Below are 18,792 nucleotides of genomic sequence, written 5' to 3'. Positions count from 1 at the left end.
CAGTTCCTCTTCAAGTTAGTTACCTTTCAGTGTCAGTCTTTCATGGATAAGAGTTATACTTGTTGATTTGTGAGATTGAATGAAACAAGGATTGCAAGGGACAAAGTTGGTCCTCTGGAAGATCAGAATGGTAATCTGTGTGGAGCCAAAGATATGGGGGAGTTCTTGAAACAAACTATTTGTATCTGTATTTACTCAGGAGACCGAGTCTACGGAGGTGTGGCTGTGTGGCATCAACTTCATGGACCCTAGACAGATTACAGAGGAGGAGGTGTTTGCTGTCTTGAGGCAAATCAGGATGGATGGATGTTCCCTTAGACCCTAAGAGAAGCAAGTGCAGAAATTACAAACAAGAGAAAATCTGTAGATGCTAGAAATCCATCTATAGAAAAGTGTCCACTCGATGTTTTCGGTTGAAACCCTTTTCCACAGATGTTGCCTGGCCTGCTGAATTCCTCCAGCATTCTGTGCGTGTTTCAAGTGCAGAAATTGCTGGGGTCCTAAGAGATAGATTTAAATCATCCTTAGCAGCAGGAGAGGTGCCAGAGGATTGCGGGATTGCCAGTGTTGTTCCGCTGTTTAATAAAGGCCCTAAACATAAAGCAGGAAATTGTATGCTGGTGAGTCTGACATTCAGTACTGGTAAAGTTATTGGAAGGTACATAGGATAAGGAATATAAAAGTGGATAAATCTCTGAGTCCTGACAGGATATTCCCTAGGTCCTTGAGGGAAGTTAGTGTAGAAATAGCAGGGGCTCTGACATTAGAAACGGGGATTGTGCCGGAGGATTGGCGTATTGCTCATGTGGTTCCATTGTTTAAAAAGGGTTCTAAGAGTAAACCTAGCAATTATCGGCCTGTAAGTTTGACATCAGTGGTGGGTAAATTAATGGAAGATATTCTTAGAGATGGTATATATAATTATCTGGATAGACAGGGTCTGTTTAGGAACAGTGAGCATGGATTTGTGTGTGGAAGGTCATGTTTGACAAATCTTATTGAATTTTTTGAAGAGGTTACTAAGAAAGTTGATGAGGGTAAAGCAGTGGATGTTGTCTATATGGACTTCAAGGCCTTTGACAAGGTTCTATACAGAAGGTTAGTTAGGAAGGTTCAGTCGTTAGGTATTAATATTGAAGTAATAAAATGGATTCAACAGTGGCTGGATGAAAGATGCCAGAGAGTAGTGGTGGTGTCAGGTTGGAGGCTGGTGATGCGGGGTGCCTCAGGGATCTGTACTGGGTCCAATGTTGTTTGTCATGTACATTAATGATCTGGATGATGGGGTGGTAAATTGGATCAGTAAGTATGCAGATGATACGAAGGTAGGTGGCGTTGTAGATAATGAAGTAGGATAATGAAGTAGGTTTTCAAAGTTTGCAGAGAGATTTAGGCCAGTTAGAAGAGTGGGCTGAATGATGGCAGATGGAGCTTAATGCTGATAAGTGTTCCTACATTTTGGTATTCCTACACTTTGGTAGGAATAATCCAAATAAGGCCTACATGGTAAATGGTAGGGCATTGAAGAATGCAATAGAACAGTATGATCTAGGAGTAATGGTGCATAGTTCCCTGAAGGTGGAATCTCGTGTGGATAGGGTGGTGAAGAAAGCTTTTGGTATGCTGGCCTTTATAAATCAGAGCAGTGAGTATAGAAGTTGGGATGTAATGTCAAAATTGTACAAGGCATTGTTAAGGCCAAATTTGGAGTATTGTGTACAGTTCTGGTCACTGAATTATAAGAAAGATATCAACAAAATAGAGAGAAAAGAGAAGATTTACTAGAATGTTACCTGGATTTCAGCACCTAAGTTACAGGGAAAGGCTGAACAAGTTAGGTCTTTATTCTTTGGAGCGTAGAAGGTTGAGAGGGGACTTGGTAGAGATACTTAAAATAATGAGGGGGATAGATCGAGTTGATGTGGATATGCTTTTTCCATTGACAGCAGGGGAGATTCAAATAAGAGGACATAATTTGAGTTAGGGGGCAAAAGTTTAAGGATTACACGAGGGGGAATTTCTTTACTCAGAGAGTGGTAGCTGTGTGGAATGAGCTTCCAGTAGAATTAATAGAGGCAGGTTCAGTATTGTCATTTAAAGTAAAATTGAATAGGTATATGGACAGGAAAGGAATGGAGGGTTATGGGCTGAGTGCGGGCCAGTGGGACTAGGTGAGTGTAAGCGTCGGCATGGACTAGAAGGGCCGAGATGGCCTGTTTCCAAGCTGTAATTGTTATATGGTTGTATGGTTATATAAGGGACCAGATATATGAGGTGTGATTGATAAGTCAGTGGCCTAAGGTAGAAGGAGTCAATTTTAGAAAACCTAGCACATTTATTTTACAACATAGTCCCCTCCTACATTGAGACACTTAGTTCAGTGGTCATGGAGCATATGGATCCCTTCTTTGTAGAAGTCGGCATCTTGGACTTCCAGAAGTGGTCCACAGCAGGGGTGATTGATATGTTTGTGGCCTAATGTAGAAGGAGATGAGTTATTAAGTTCAAACTTTCTGCATAATCACTCAAAGAGTTGAACTGCTTGTGCATGTAATGACAGCTGTATGACAGCTTTTCTTTAGTGAAGAAAAGAATCAGAATCAGTCAGGTTTATTATCACCCGCATGAGATGTGAAATTTGTTAACTTAACAGCAGCAGTTCAATGCAATACACAATCTAGCAGAGAAAACAATAAAGTAAAAATAATAATAATAAATAAACAGGTAAATCAATTACAGTGTAAGTATATTGAATAGATTTTTAAAAAGTACAAAAACAGAAAAACTGTGAGGTAGTATCCAAAAATTCAATGTCTATTTAGGAATTGGATGGCATAGGGGAAAGAACTGTTCCTAAATTGCTGAGTGTGTGCTCTCAGGCTTCTATACCTCCTACCTGAATGTAACAGTAATAAAACAGCATGCCTTGGGTGCTGGACATCCTTAATAATGGACGCTGCCTTTCTGAGACACCACTCCCGGAAGATGTCCTGGGTACTTTGTAGGCTAGTACCAAAGATGGAGCTAACTACATTTACAACCCTCTGCAGCTTCTTTTGGTCATGTGCAGTAGCAGGTGAAACAGTGATGCAGCCTGTCAGAATGCTCTCCACAGTACAACTATAGAAGTTTCTGAGTGTATTTGTTAATATGACAAATCTCTTCAAACTCCTAATAAAGTCTTACCTTCATCATAACTACATTGATATGCTGGGACCAGATAGATCCTCAGACACATTGAAACTGCTCACTCTCTCCACTTCTGATCCCTCCATGAGGATTGTATGTGTTCCTTTGTCTTACCCTTCCTGAAGTTCACAATCAGCTCTTTCGTCTTACTGACGTCGAGTGCCAGGTTGTTGCTGTGGCACCACTCCACTAGTTGGTATAGCCCACTCCTGTATGCCCTCTCGTCACCACCTGAGATTCTACCGACAAAGGTTGTATTGTCAGCAAATTTATAGATAATATTTGAGCTATGCCTAGTCACACTGACATGTGTATATAGAGGGTAAAGCAGCGGGCAAAGCACACACCCCTGAAGTGCACCAGTGTTGATCGTCAGCGAGGAAGATATGTTATCACCGATCCGCAGAGGTTGTGGTCTTCCAGTTAGGAAGTCAAGGATCCAATTGCAGAGGGAGGTACAGAAGCCCAGGTTCTGCAACTTCTCAATCAGGATTGTGTGAATAATGGGATTGAATACTGAGCTATAGTCAATGAACAGCATCCTGACTTAGGTGTTTATGTTGTCCAGGTGGTCTAAAGCCATTTGGAGAGCCATTGGGATTGCATCTACATTGAACTATTGTGGCAATAGGCAAATTGCAATGGGTCCAGGTCCTTGCTGAGGCAGGAGTTCAGTCTAGTCATGACCAGCCTATCAAAGCATTTCATCACTGTTGATGTGAGTGCTACTAGGTGAAAGTCATTAAGGCAGCCCACATTATTCTTCTTAGGCACTGGTATAATTGTTGCCTTTTTGAAGCAAGTGGGAACTTTCACCTGTAGCAATGAGAGGATGAAAATGTCCTTGAATACTCCCGCTAATTGGTTGGCACAGGTTTTCAGAACCTTACCTCCATCAGGACCTTTCGCCTTGCAAGGGTTCACTCTCTTTAAAGACTGCCTATCATTGGCCTCTGAGATGAAGATCACAGGGTCATCAGGTGCAGCAGGGATCTTCACAGACATAGTCGTGTTCTGCCTTTCAAACTGTGCATAGAAGGCGTTGAGTTCATCTGGTAGTGAAGCATTGCTGACTTTCATGCTATTGGGTTTCACTTTATAGAAAGTAATGTCCTGCAGACCCTGCCAGAGTTGCAGTGTATCCAATGTTGCCTCCAAGCTCATTCGAAATTGTCTCTTCACCCTTGAGATAGCTGTCCGCGAATCATACCTGGTTTTCCGGTACAGGCTTGGTTTGCCGGACTTGAATGCCACAGATGTACCCTTCAGCAGACGATGTACCTCCTGGTTTATCCACTACTTTTGGTTTGGGAATGTATAGTAAGTCTTGTAGGCACACACTCATCCAAACAGGTTTTAATGAACTGCAACATACTCATCCAGATTCAAAGATGAATTCCTGAATACAGTCCAGTCTAGAAAGAGAAAACAAACAAAATGGGTCCATTATAATTAAAGAATCAAATCTCCACAAGTTGGAGCTCAGCTCTTCCAAAAGTCTATCATTTGCACTGATCCTCAGTAGACTGTGGCACCTTGCTCCAATGAATCATGGTCCCCCACTGGGTCAAATCCTAGGACCAGTTCTCTACAGTATCTTCTCTCTCCAGCACCTGCCAAACAAAAGACCCAGCTCACATTCTAAAGCACCCATTATCTCTAACCATAACCCAAACAATGCTTCTACAGAAAGACCATTACTTTAGGATCAGCAAATTTGTTGAATACACTGACATTGGGCATAGCAGACGGTGAGGAGGGCTATCAAGGCTTGCAGGGGTATCTGCATCTGCTGGAAAAATGAGCTGAAAAATAGCAATAGAATAGTAGATAAGAGAGGTCTAGGAATAATGGTGCGTAGTTCCCTGAAGGTGGAATCTCATGTGGATAGGGTGGTGAAGAAAGCTTTTGGTATGCTGGCCTTTATAGATCAGAGCATTGAGTATAGGACATTGGGATGTAATGTTAAAATTGTACAAGGCACTGGTAAAGCCAAATTTGAAGTATTGTGTACTGTTCTGGTCACTGAATTATAGGAAAGATGTTAACAAAACAGAGAGTACAGAGAAAAGTTACTAGAATGTTACCTGGGTTTTAGCACCTAAGTTACAGAGAAAGGTTGAACAAGTTAGGTCTTTATTCTTTGGAACATAGAAGGTTGAGGGGGAGATTTGACAGAGGTATTTAAAATTATGAGGGGGATAGATAAAGTTGACATGGATAGGCTTTTTCCATTGGAAGTAGGGGTTTCAAACAAGAGGACATGAGTGGAGAGTTAGGGGGCAAAAGTTTAGGGGTAACACAAGGGAGAACTTCTTTACTCAGAGTGGTAGCTGTGTGAAATGAGCTTCCAGTAGAAGTGGCAGGTTCGATATTGTCATTTAAAGAAAATTTGGATAGGTATATGGACAGGAGAGGAATGGAGGGTTATGGGCTGAGTGCAGGTCGGTGGGACTAGGTGAGAGAAATGCATACTGCATGGACTAGGAGGGCTGAGATGGCCTGTTTCCATGTAATTGTAATATGGTTATAATTTAATAAAGACAGGTGTGAGGTTTTGCAGTGGTAAGATCAAACATGGTAGGCCTTGCATAGTGGATGGTAGGACACTGAGGAGTGTGGTAGAATATGGGATCTGGGAATACATTGAAAGTGGTGTCTTAGGTATATAAAGTTGAAAAGAAAATTTTTGGCACAGTGGCCTTCATAAATCAAAGCTTTGAGTACTGGAGACGGAATGTTATGTTGAAGTTGTATAAGATGTTGGTGAGACCTAATCTGGACTATTGTGTGCAGTTTTGGTCATCTACCTATTTAAAGATTTAAATAAAGTTGAAAAAAAATAGAGAAAATTTACAAGGATTTTGCCAGTTCTGGAAGACCTGAGTTATAAGGAAAGATTGCAAGGAAATTTGATAGAGGTATACAAAATTATGAGGGGTATAGATAGGGTAAATGCAAGCATGCTTTTTCCTTGAGGTTGGGTGGGACTACAACTGGAGGCCATGGTTTAAGGGTGAAAAGTGAAAAGTTTAAGGGGAACGAGGAGAAATTTCTTCACTCCGGGTTGTGAGAGTGTGGAATGAACTGCCAGCACAAGTGGTGCATGCAAACTCAAATTCAATGTTTAAACAAAGTTGGATAGGTACATGGATGGAAGGAGTATGGAGGGCTACGGTTCCAGTGCAGGTAATGGGAGTAGGCAGTTTAAAAGAGTCAGCACAGACTAGATGGGCTGAGAGGCCTGTTTCTAAGCAGTACTTTCTTATGACTGTTAGTCCAATTGAAACTCGAGAGTAAGATCAACCATATCAGTAACATGACTACAAATATTAGCAGCAAGCCTGATATAGTTTTACAATCATCCAACAGTCAGATATATCCCAAATGATTTATGCTATTAGGCCTCCCAGCAGTCAGGAGTTGTCAACTTGTATAATTCCTCAAATATTGCAATGTTTTTAACGTATATAAAATTGCCAAGAATTGATATCAAACAGGATTTCTGATGGGAAAAAAATTAGAACTTGGAAGCAAAAATGAGGGGAGAGTTGAGAATACAAAACATTTCACTGCCAGTGATGGAGTTTGGAACTGGCTGTCTCAAAAGGTGGCAGATGGAGAAACTGTACCTTTAAATAATGAGCAACAACTGAGAAATGTGATTAGCCTTTTGTTTTTAGACAATATGGTCACAACTGGCCATAAAGCCTCCATCTGATCAGTAAGCTCCTTGAGACTATGAATATTCCATGAAGTGTTTGAAGTTGGAGTAGATTTGACAGGACAGAGGGTTCTAGGGAAGGAATTGTACTGTCTAAGAAGAAATGGTGAGAATCTGGGCAATTACTATTGAATTAATTCCACAGAGCAGATAATTCTGCATAATTCGAATTTGATTGAAAGTGTTGAATTGGTAAGAGGACTCCCTTCAATACAATTGAATTGTCTTCTGTGATAATAAGTGTCAGATAAGTAGCCAGAGGAATAGCAGCAAATCAGCAGGTTGACAGTTCAAAATATAAACTGCACATAAAGCCAGTTTCAGCTCTGTCAATAAATCTGTTACTTCCAGAAAAGTCTTGGATTTAAGCTACACTCAGCTATTTGAACAGCTGTCCACTAAGGCAGTATGGATTGAGTGCTGCACCGTCAGACATGATTTATTCCAAACCAGATACTCAGCCAATCTTCTGTCTGATCTCTCAGGCTGATGATATTCCTTGGCAAACTGGTCAACAGTTATTCCTGAAAACCTGCACGTGAATGCAGGGCTGAAATCTTGCTTCCATTTACTAGATTACAGCAGCAAGTGTATCAGAAAGTATTTTTTAATTATATAAATTCATTGAAGAATGCACTTTGCCTTTATTCATGTTAGAGTTATAATTGGAAATCAAATTATTTGAGATTATAATAATTCACCTTCCTTTACATATTTGTAGCCAAGCGACCTGAAGGTGCTCAGAATACTCTCCTGATAAAAATCTGTGCACGGTAAGTGGCTCAAACCTCAATGAGTTTGGAGTTGCATTTGTATTTCGTTGGTTTCAGGAATTAATGAGAGAAAACATAAGAAAAGAGGAACTTTGGATAACTATGAGGCCTTTGATCCTGTTTCAACATCGAGTAAGATCATGTATAATCGATGATCCATATCCTGTTTTACTTATCCCTCGAAAATGCCTGTGACTTGGTTCACAAATGTAGGATTATTGCCCAAACATTTATTGCCATTTTAGAAGAAAGTTCCAAAGCGAAGAGTCAGTGCATCTTTCTGTCTGTGCTAAACATCCCTTTTTTAAAAAAAAATGAACACCAAATTGAGCTTCCTATTAAAAAAGGCTATTGGTATGGCTTACATCCAGACACAAAATCCCAAAACAGGACCTGTGGAGGAGCACCCCTCACAGCAATGAGACTCCCAATCATTTCCCTGTGCTGCAGTCAGGGGTTCTCTGCCACAAAAGGCACATGATTCAGCACACAGAAATGCTCATCATGGTCAAGGCAAACTTTGACCTTTGCTCCTGGCAAAATGAGCGTGATAGGACAGTGGGATGGAAGGTGGAGCTGATGGAGAAGAATGGAGGTAGAAGTGAGGCTACAAAACCTGCTGAGCCCACTTGGAAGGACCCTGCTTCAGTGGTCTTCTTCAGGAATGAGGCTTGACACATACTGTGCAAAGAAATTTGTATCACACAAAATATGTCTTCCTCTCTTTCAAAAGTGAATGACCCCACAGAATGGACAGAGCTGAATGAAGCTCATTATTTCAAGCCATCAGCATACTATTGTTTCCAGCTTGTAAAGTGGTGATCCTCTCACTAATGGGGTTTCATGCAGAGATGGTTGAGAGGTGTCGCTGATTATTCATCATTGGGAGAACACTCATAGTCCTCATCAGAAGTAACCTCACTTTGCTCTCCTCTTTTGTTTCAGTTATGCTCCAAAAGATCTGCTATGGTCTAATCTATTTTACTTTCCCCTTTACAGCTATAATGACAATAAAGAATCCTCAATGGTCATTTTAGATATCTCCATGTTGACTGGATTCTCTCCAGATACCAATGATCTTGGTCAAGTATGTCATGTTTTATTCATTAAGAACAACTTGAATTTATTTAGTAGAAATATTCATGTTTCCAACTAAAGTTATAGAAGAGATAGGTGGAGCATATATTCTGTTGGTTTTGAGACCTTCTGCATGGGCTACAACCACTAACTAGCAAAGAGAATCAAATGTTTATAAAAATACTAGAGTAGCCCTCATAGCTCAATTGAACTTTATCATCTCTATTTAAATCAGGTAAGGTCAAGAGAGAATATACCAGTGATGTGTTAATGTAGAAGAGGTATTCAGAACCTGTGAAGCAAAATGAACAGGAATATATTTATCCACTAGCAGGCTACCATCTTTCTTCCCCTGACTTTCACCACACTATGCTTCTGTACCTTTCTTACCCTTCAATGCCACCACCACTCTCTCACCAATCCAACCTGCTAGTGTTCCCCTCCTTCAGACCTTTTGTCCAGCTTTACCCTGAAATCTACTTGTATAAGCCTGCCACCAAATGGGTCCAAGACTTTTGACTTGCTTAATTTGCATTTCTTTACTGATTGACTTTACAAAGCATGCATCATTAAAATTATTCTACTGTTTCTAGCTTAAAAATGGAATTGAGAATTATATATCAAGATATGAAATGGACAAAACATTATCCACCAGAGGATCGCTGATCATTTATTTAGATTCGGTAAGAAGATTCTTATATTTTGCAATTATAGAAAGATATACCAAAAAATGTAATAGTCTGTTGACCCCCATTTTGTATTTAAAAGGTTTAAACATGTGCACCGGAGATTATGATCAGATAACACACACAAAATGCTGGTAGAACACAGCAGGCCAGGCAGCATCTATAGGGAGAAGTGCTGTCGACGTTTCGGGCCGAGACCCTTGATCAGATGTTGGATTTACATGTTGTTGGGTTGAGGAGAAAACTTTGCTCAAAATTAGGAGAAAGCTTCAAGCTCTTCTTCAAAAGTTGTTCCAAGAGGACATTTGTAGCCAAATTTAATACCTTGTCTGACAAAGAACACTTCCAACAGGACAGTACTCCCTCAGAACTGCACAGAAGGTTTAGTATTCGAGTTTTTAGCATAGGACATGAACCTGCAGTTTCTGACTTGGAGGTGATAGATGAAATGTTATCCACTGAAGCCAAACAAAACCCAGTGCCTTCTCACAATAAATGACAAGCTTAACCCCAGAAATGTGTTAAGGGCTCCATAATGACCATACCTTCAAAGCTAAAATTGTTGCAAAACAAGACGCTGGTATGCTTCTCTTTTATATTTAAATGTTTAGGAAAAAACTAAAATCAATCATATGGTATAAAAAATATCAAAAAGATTAAAACAACACTAAAAGTCCTAAGTAACTTAAAATATTTGGTAAAATTTAAATTAATTAATTCAAAACAATGTACATTAGCTGAACTCCATCCCTTGGAGTTTATCCTTTCCATAGAAATGGATGGATGATTGCATGAAAATGTTCTAAGATAAAGAGTACAAATGCCATGCTGAGAGTATGATCTCCACCATCCTCTACTGGATTCTACAGCAGGCTCTACAAGAAACTGGAAAGATACTGCTGTTGTTTCCTGCACATACTCTTCCAGATTTACTGCATATATTAACAAGCCATGTTGTCACATGGACATCAGTCCTTCTATTCCAATTGGTAGGCCACATCATTGACATGCATGACACTAGATGCAAAAACATGAACCAGTTACTCTATTCCAATTTGTGTCATACAAGGACATCACTATGTGGACAGAGGAATACAAAAAAAGCAGTTATTTTCTCAAAGCTTCCATGGTGAATAGGCAATGTCTCTTGGCAATTTCTCTTGGGAATTACGGACCATGGCCACTTAAAGCAGAAAAGGAATATATGGGAGAGTATAACAAATCTGTGTGAATTGCAGAAGAAATACACTACATCACAGGATACACCATGTCCCTGCTTTGAGGTTTCTGTGTGTCATGCTTTGGCTTTGTAAATCATCTCCAAGTCCATAACCAGAGTGGAAGCTAGTCGTTTTTCATCCTGAGACTCTGTCTTTGAAGTCAGAGAAGAATCCACAGTGCAAAAACAAAGTGCTGCAAATATGAAATGTAGGAACTTCTGGTGAAACACAATAGGTTGGACAGAAGTTGCAGAAAAAATAAGGGACGGCCTTTCAGAGCGAAGCCCTTTCCTTGGAAGTAGGTAACATTACAGTGTAAACAGGTTTTAAGGGGAAATGGGGGGAGGGGTAGAGGAAACAACAGGGGAGGCCAAATAACAGATTTAAGGAAAATTAATTATTAATAAACAGATTATGTGTTTGGAGGAGGTTCAACTGGGAACAGCAGGATCATTATAAGAAGCTATGTCTTTTCAATAGCTCAAAATCTGATATTAATTAAAACCTTGCTTAACTGTTCCTGCATAATTACCTTTGAGTAATGCCATAAGTTGGTTCAAGAAGTGAATAATTTAGACAATGTGATAACTTGTAAACACTAGATCGGGTTTATTGAAAATCACATACAATACAAGCAGGAGAAAGTAACAATCTCATTGGCTTTTGGTAAGTTCATACTCAGTCCAGAAGAGGTAAACTATATTAGATAATGTTGTGCTCATGAGTTTTAACTTTCTAAAATGATAATAAGTCTTTCTTATTAATAATTTCATATTTAAAATTTAGCCAGCTTGAGTTACTCAATGTTTCGTATATCATTATGGTGCAAGTTTAATTTGTTTTAAATGTTTCTGAAATAACCAGTTTATTAAACAACCATTATTGGAGAGCAATGCTATCAATAATACTATCCTCGTTTCATTAAATTCACATATACTGTTTTAATTTATGTGTTGTGGCTATTCCTTCATTACTTATTAGTAACTATGCTTGAAATGATGGTAATGACGTCCCTTGTGGAATTCCCTTCTGGAATTTAGAACAATAGCAACAGTGATAAATTCAGGTTAGGCAGTGTCTGTGGAAACAAATTAACAGTCGACGTTTTGGGCCTAGACCTTCCTCAGGACTGGAAAGGAAAGAGGAAGATGAGTCTGGAACTGAGCAATTATACTCTGATACATACACTGTGGCTTTTTATCTAAAACAGGTATCAAACTTTGAAGACACTTGTGTTGCATTTAAAGTACACCAATTCTACAAAGTTGGACTAATTCAACCTGCCTCTGTCAAGATCTATGAATACTATGATACAAGTGAGCATTTAGATGGGTGCCTTATTAATTGAGTTTAAATTTTTGTAATGAAATTATGTAATGAAATTTGTTAATGATTGTTTTAAGTATATAAATACCTTCTATTTGGAAAAAATGTCACATTGCCTTAAAACAGATTAATCAAATGAATTACAGATTAATGATAAAATTCCAAAACAACGCACTATACACTTATTAATTTGACCATTGAAAGCTGTTGGTAAATTTTCAGTAAAAGTTAACTGTAAAGGATTTCAATTGATTTGTTCCTAATATTAGTTCATTTCAATTTGTTTTATTTTGATAATGAAAACTGTACTTCTATACATAGCAGTTTGAGCTACTGCCAGACATAAAGCATTTTAAGAAGTCGGGTATTAATGTTCTAATTAACTGCTTAAATTTTGTCATATTCACACCATTTTTCCTCTGTCTATAGCAAAGAGTTGTACTAGATTCTACAATGTCCCTGGAAACAGCAGTATGCTTAGTAAAATCTGTCAAGGTGATGTGTGCAAATGTGCTGAAGGTAAGATACACCCCCCCCCCCCCCCATACTGACGCACCATCCTATTCCCTCATCTCAATGCTAATCTCAAATTCTGACCCAATAAACCAGGTGCACTCTAAAGAAAACAGAAAAGTACTTTGTACAATTGTTGCAGCGCGTGCTTGGTGAAAGGCAGCTCCATCTATTTTCAGTAAATTTCTGTGGCTGAAAAAGTGTCAGATGTAAATAAAATAACTTTATTATTATGTTTTATTTTATTATTGTTATTATTTTTCTCTCTCTGCTAGATTATGCATTGCATTGAACTGCTGCTGCTAAATTAACAAATTTCTTGTCACATGCCAGTGATAATAAACCTGATTCTGATTATTATGCAAATCATTTGGCTCATCCACATCCTGCATTTGCCAGAGCTATCAAAAATTGAACATTTCTAAAAAATTCAAAAACTAGGAAACAATTTTTTAAAACTTCAATTATTTAGAAACCTGAAAATCCAAATAACTGAAATTCAAATAAATAAAAATTATCAAATCATCTACCTTAATCATTGACTGCCTTTCAAATCAATGGGGACATTTTCACCAGCTTTTGATCAGCTTGTCCAAAATGATTCACTCTTCATCTCCATGATAGCAGGATACCAATATCCATGCTTGCACATTAGTTTCAGTTATATGAGGTAATATCAGTGAAATCTGAAAAACAAACCTCATGAGGTTTGAAAAATTCATGGATGTTTAGTAAAAATCAAACCACCAAAATTCTTTTGGTTGGATAACCAACATCATGGAATGAATTGCATTGAATACTGTCAATATATTGGAGATATATATATATATATATATATATATATAGTACTGCGTTACTACCCTAATATTCAGACCTCAGTTCTAAATAATTTTGTGTGACTAAATTTAATGGTAACATCCAGTCTCATCGATGATTGTTCCTTCTGTAAAGATTATTTTACGTCTAGAGGATTTAAGGCTCAACAATTCAATGTTCATTGTGGGTTCAGTGGTGTGACAGACACAAAGACATTGCCCTCCATCTGATTCAAAGTCCAAGACAAACTGAGCACTTAAAATTGCAACATCTGGTGGGTGATTCATTACAGAACTGTTACCTGTCAATCATTTTGGTTTGCAGTTGAATCATATCCCCAAATTAAAACAAAATGTTTCAAAAGCTTCTACGAAATGCTCTACTAGAAAAATATTAAGGAATAACACATTCAAGGAAGAAATAAGTATAGTAATAATGATCGTACATTGAATAAAATAAACTAGTAAAGGAGATCAAATCAATCAGATATTTCAAAAAGTGTTAAAGGAGAAGAGAATAAATATTTGATTTAACAAACAGTACTAATTCACAGTTAAAGAAAAGATTAGTATTTGAATTCAGGCTAATCTAATCTATGCTAGTGTACTGTTGCTGTTACTAAACAAGTCTGAAGGCCGGGATAAATAACGTGGGTTCAGACTTGATTCTGACAGATGGACAAGTTAAATTAAACTTAACAATTCAATTTTTAGTAAAATAAAGTGGGAGTCAATTATACTGAATTAACACATCAACTTGAAAATAAGAAGGAAATCTGATGCTGGAACTCTGAAATAAAAACCAAATAGGTTAAGAAACTTCCGTGGAGAGGAAAACAGAGTTAACATTTCAGAATTCCTGAATGATGATGGACCCAAAATATCTACTTTTTGTCTTGACAGAATTCTGACTCACTGTAGATTATATCCATGTGAAACTAAATGGTTGATAAAATCTCTAGGGAAGGAATGTTGTACATTATAATGTCAAAGATCTTTTGAGCAATGGAGGATTGAAAATGGAGCATTCCACCTTTGTCTTTAAGAATTTTAAATGATGGATAGAGTTATTTCAGAAATTCAATTCTCCTTTCTTTTGTGTGTAGGAAGCTGCATTTCCATAAAGACAGAGAAAGAAGACCCTGATAAACGTGATGACATGTCATGTGCCCCAGAAACTGATTACAGTAAATATATTCCTATTCATACTATATTACACATTATCTGAGTAATCCCACAATGTTACACATCTTTCATTATTTTATATTTAATCATGTTTGATCATTGTGTGGATTAACACTTGATTTCTACCAGCATTTTGGTGAAGTTAAAGGATTCGGTTGGCTGTACAAAGTATTGGAATATTGATCTAAATTATGTATTCAAATCCTATCAATGCAGATGTGAAATTAAATACAATTGACATTAAAAAATTAGTATTAGTAATTGTAGCTGTTAAAACTGTATTGTATTGTACTGTATTGTAGTAAAACTCATCTGTTTCAGTAAAGCCTTAGTCTACTAATCTACTATTCTGATCCGGAAAGTAGGAGGAAGAGAAAAGCTACCATATGATGTTCTCCATATATGGCTTGTTTATCCATTTATGTGTATATAACTTAATGACCTTTGAAGTAGAGAGAAAAGGGGAGTTGTCTAAAGCAGCCACCAAAAATTGCACAGTATATTCACACCAGCCAGAAGAGTCTAGGTGACACATAAAATGCCCTTGCATCTTGCTGTCAAAGTCAACCTACACAGGACAAAATGCATCAATGAATGAATCAATGTTGAACTTCATTTAATGGCATGCTACAAAATTTCTGTACTCTTAGCATAAAAAAAATTAAGACTTTTTTGTAAAATGTATGTTTTGGAAAATCTCCCTCTTTTGAGTGCAAACAATCGAATGGAAATCACAATCACATATCCTAAGAAACAATGAAATTTCATTCAATATTGCCCCATCATTTGGGGGTTCACACTTCACAGAAGCTACAGTATGTGCTCAGGCCATAGTTTTATGATGGGCCTTGTTTGCGTCTTGGTCTCCTTCCTAATATGTATTGTACTGTCGAGGACTCCTATGTCTTTTTAAATAGATGTCAGAAATGTTTTTCTTTTGGCTTTCCACTCTGTGATAGCAATTAGAAGTGTCCAAGTTCACTGTAGAGCAGCTCGAGATGTTCAGAATCGGGCAATGTTCCACCAGGAATCATAAGGATACAATAGTAGAGTACGTTCCAGGTTATATAAATCACTCTAATACTATTTCACATTTGATTTAGCCAATTTCAGCTCTTACTTTGCAACCATTCAAATGTTTCCTTGTGCTAAAATTAGCATAATTCAATTTCCATGGCATTGCTTTTGTTTCTTTCTCTCTCTAGTTTACAAAGTGAAATTCCTTGGTAAGGAACAGAGAGACAATTATATTTTCTACAAAATGCAAATTCAGAAAATGATCAAAGAGGGTGAGTAATTTTTATACTTTTGCATGATGAACAGCACACAGGGAAGACACATCAAATGAAATCAAATTTAACAATCACACATGGACCAAGATGCAAATCATTCAAAATATTGTCATGCAAAAAAACTCATAGTCCAAGACCCTGACCACATGTCACACAAATTACAAACAAAAGAAAATCTGCAGCTGCTGGAAATCCGAGCAACACACACAAAATGCTGAAGAATCTCAGTAGGCCAGGTAGCAGCTATGGAAATCCTCCCCAACAGCTCTAACATACCAGCCCATGTGAATATTGGTCCCCTTCAGGTTCAGGTGCAAACCGTCCCTTTGGTACAGGTTATCTTTGCCCCCAGAAGAGATCTCAATTATCCAAGAACCTGAAGGCCTGCCCCCTGCACCACACATTAATTTGCCATCCTGTTTCTACCCTTATTGAACGCTCTGCTACTCCAATGTAATTTTATCATTATATATTGAGCATCAAGATTGTCAGCCACAATTTAGGATGTTGCCAAAAAAATTTGACATCATGAAACAATGGTGAATAGGATCATCTAACACTGCTAATTATCATTTCAGGAAGTGATTCAGTTGGGGAAGATAAATTGCGTAAACTAATCACACATGTCAACTGTGATGGTAAATTTCACGTGGAATTGAACAAAGATTATCTAATAATGGGACAGAGCTCAGATCAGTGGAAGGTGGAGAACAGGTAAGGTGAAAATTCTGAATCGCAGTTGATCTTTATTCATTCTCAAACTTTTCACACAAATAAAATTTGTGATTTATGAGAAATTCATGAGAAACTAATGTTAAAGCTGAAACTGTAATCTCAAAACAAATTCAGACAGTTTAGTATAGGATTAAGTCCCAGTATGATAATTTATACAATTGACACACGGAACAGAAGGAAAATGCATATATGCCGGATGTTTTACATACCCAGGACATCTTCACAATTTCCAAACATAGGAAGGAAGTCAGTGCTAAATTTTGACGTAACATAATTTTGTTGAGCTCTAATTGGTAATGAACTGATTATTTGTGTCACGATCCCTGGGAAGTCCCTAGGCTCCTACCTAATAACAAAGTAAATAAAACAAGGAGTATGGTTTTCAATCCCTCACATCAGCTCAGTCATTAAAAATAAAATTTTATCTCCACATTACTTACCTGCAATAACCTCATATTCCAGGAGTTACTTGACATCTAAAAGCATTTCAACAGCACCATGAATATATGCAGCCATAGATCCCTGGCTTATGAATTCTATCGAGGGATTTTTAACATTAGATGAAGATATTTAGACTATAATACCATAAGCTATAGGGGCAGAATTAGGTCATTTGGCCCATCGAGTCTGCTCTGCCATTTTATCATGGCTGATCCAATTTTTCCCTCATCCCCAATTTCCTGCCTTCTCATATCCCTTCATGCTCTGACCAATCAAGAATCTGTCAGCCTCTGCCTTAAATATACATAAAGACTTGGTCTCTACAGCTGCTTGTGGCAAGGAATTCCACAGATTCACTACTATCTGGCTAAAGAAATTCCTCCTCATCTCCATTCTAAAAGGATGCCCCACTATTCTGAGTCTGTGTCCTCTGGTTTTAGACTCTCCCAACATAGGAAACAGCCTCTCCATATCCACTCTATCAAGCCCTTTGATTATTTGAAGGTTTCAATGAGGTCACCCCTCATTCTTCTGAATTCTAATGCATACAGACCCAGAGCTATCAAACACTCTTCACATGACAGACCATTCATTCCTGGAATCATTTTCGTGAACCTCAGTTGAACCATCCCCAGTTTCAGCACATCCTTTCTAGGATAAAGGGCCCAAAGCTGCTTACTATACTAAGTGAGACCTCACCAGTACAATATAAAGTCTCAAAATTATATTTGCTTTTATATTCTAATCCTCTTGAAATGAATGCCAACATTGCATTTGCCTTCCTTACCATTGACTCACACTGCAAATTAACCTTTAGAGAATCCTGCACAAGGACTCATCCCTTTGTGCCTAATTATTTTTTGTATTTTCTCTCCATTTAGAAAATAGTCAACCCTTTCATTTCTTCTACCAAAGTTCATTACCATACACTTCATGACATTGTATTCCATCTGCCATTTTTGCCATTCTCTTACTGTCCAAGTAGCCTCTCTACTTCCTCAAAACTACCTGCCCTCCACCTATCTTCATATCTTCTGCAAACTTTGCAACAAACCCATCAATTCCATCATTCAAGTCATTGACATATTATGTAGAAAGAATCGGTCCCTACACAGACACACGTGGAACACTACTAGTCACCGGTAGCCAACCAAAACAGCCTCCGTTTATTCCCATTCTTTGCCTCCTGCCAATCAACCACAGCTTTCTCCCTGCTAGAATTTTTCCTGTAGTACCATGGACCTATTGCTTGTTTAGCAGCCTCATCTGTGGAACCTTGTCAAAGATCTTCTGAAAATCAAAGTACACCACTTCAACTGATTCTCCTTTGTCTATCCTGCTTGTTGTTTCTTCAAAGAATTCCAACAGATTTGTCAGGAAAATTTTCCTTTGAGGAAACCATGTTTTATCATGCCAGTTTCATCTTGTGCCAACAAATACCCCGAGACCTCATCCTTGATAATTGACTCCAACATCTTCCCAACCACTAAAGTCAGACTAACTGGCATATAGTTTCTTTAGTTCTGCCTCTCTCCCTTCTTGAACAGTGGAGTAACATTTACATTTCCCAGTCTTCTGGAAACATTCTTTATATCTTGTTCCTGAATGGCAAATGCCTATTTTAGATCTGTGACTTCATCTCTCTGTTAATGTAATCTCTCAAACAATTTAGTGGTTTTTTAAAGCTTCCACTCAATTGTATAGTTATGTTCCCTGTTTGAGAATGTCCCAGACTCCACCCTACCACTTTATCGACTCTCTTCTGTAGTGGGTTCAAAATTCACTATAGAGGGGGTGTATCTGCATTCTTAATTTT

At 38.0% G+C, this 18,792-nt stretch overlaps 1 protein-coding gene and 1 long non-coding RNA gene across 2 annotated transcripts in view; one reads left to right on the top strand and one right to left on the bottom strand.

Annotated features, from left to right (window-relative positions):
- Positions 1-18,792, bottom strand: part of LOC132385623 (uncharacterized) — a 102,329-nt gene that overhangs the window by 18,144 nt on the left and 65,393 nt on the right. Inside the window, exon 4 of the long non-coding RNA XR_009509213.1 lies at positions 3,187-4,604. This is a non-coding gene — a long non-coding RNA (uncharacterized LOC132385623). The remainder of the gene's footprint in view (positions 1-3,186; positions 4,605-18,792) is intronic.
- LOC132385622 (complement C3-like) overlaps positions 1-18,792 on the top strand; it is a 300,827-nt gene that overhangs the window by 277,583 nt on the left and 4,452 nt on the right. The window contains exons 33-40 of the mRNA XM_059957796.1: positions 7,635-7,686; positions 8,686-8,773; positions 9,357-9,446; positions 11,880-11,985; positions 12,425-12,514; positions 14,430-14,510; positions 15,714-15,797; positions 16,379-16,514. Of these exons, the coding sequence (XP_059813779.1) occupies positions 7,635-7,686; positions 8,686-8,773; positions 9,357-9,446; positions 11,880-11,985; positions 12,425-12,514; positions 14,430-14,510; positions 15,714-15,797; positions 16,379-16,514 (727 nt within the window). The remainder of the gene's footprint in view (positions 1-7,634; positions 7,687-8,685; positions 8,774-9,356; positions 9,447-11,879; positions 11,986-12,424; positions 12,515-14,429; positions 14,511-15,713; positions 15,798-16,378; positions 16,515-18,792) is intronic.

The sequence above is a fragment of the Hypanus sabinus genome (assembly GCF_030144855.1).
Source record: "Hypanus sabinus isolate sHypSab1 chromosome X1 unlocalized genomic scaffold, sHypSab1.hap1 SUPER_X1_unloc_2, whole genome shotgun sequence".
In the NCBI taxonomy this organism is placed as follows: domain Eukaryota; kingdom Metazoa; phylum Chordata; class Chondrichthyes; order Myliobatiformes; family Dasyatidae; genus Hypanus; species Hypanus sabinus.
The sequence above is the reverse complement of the archived record's forward strand: the minus strand, read 5'-3'. Positions and strand labels throughout refer to the sequence as shown.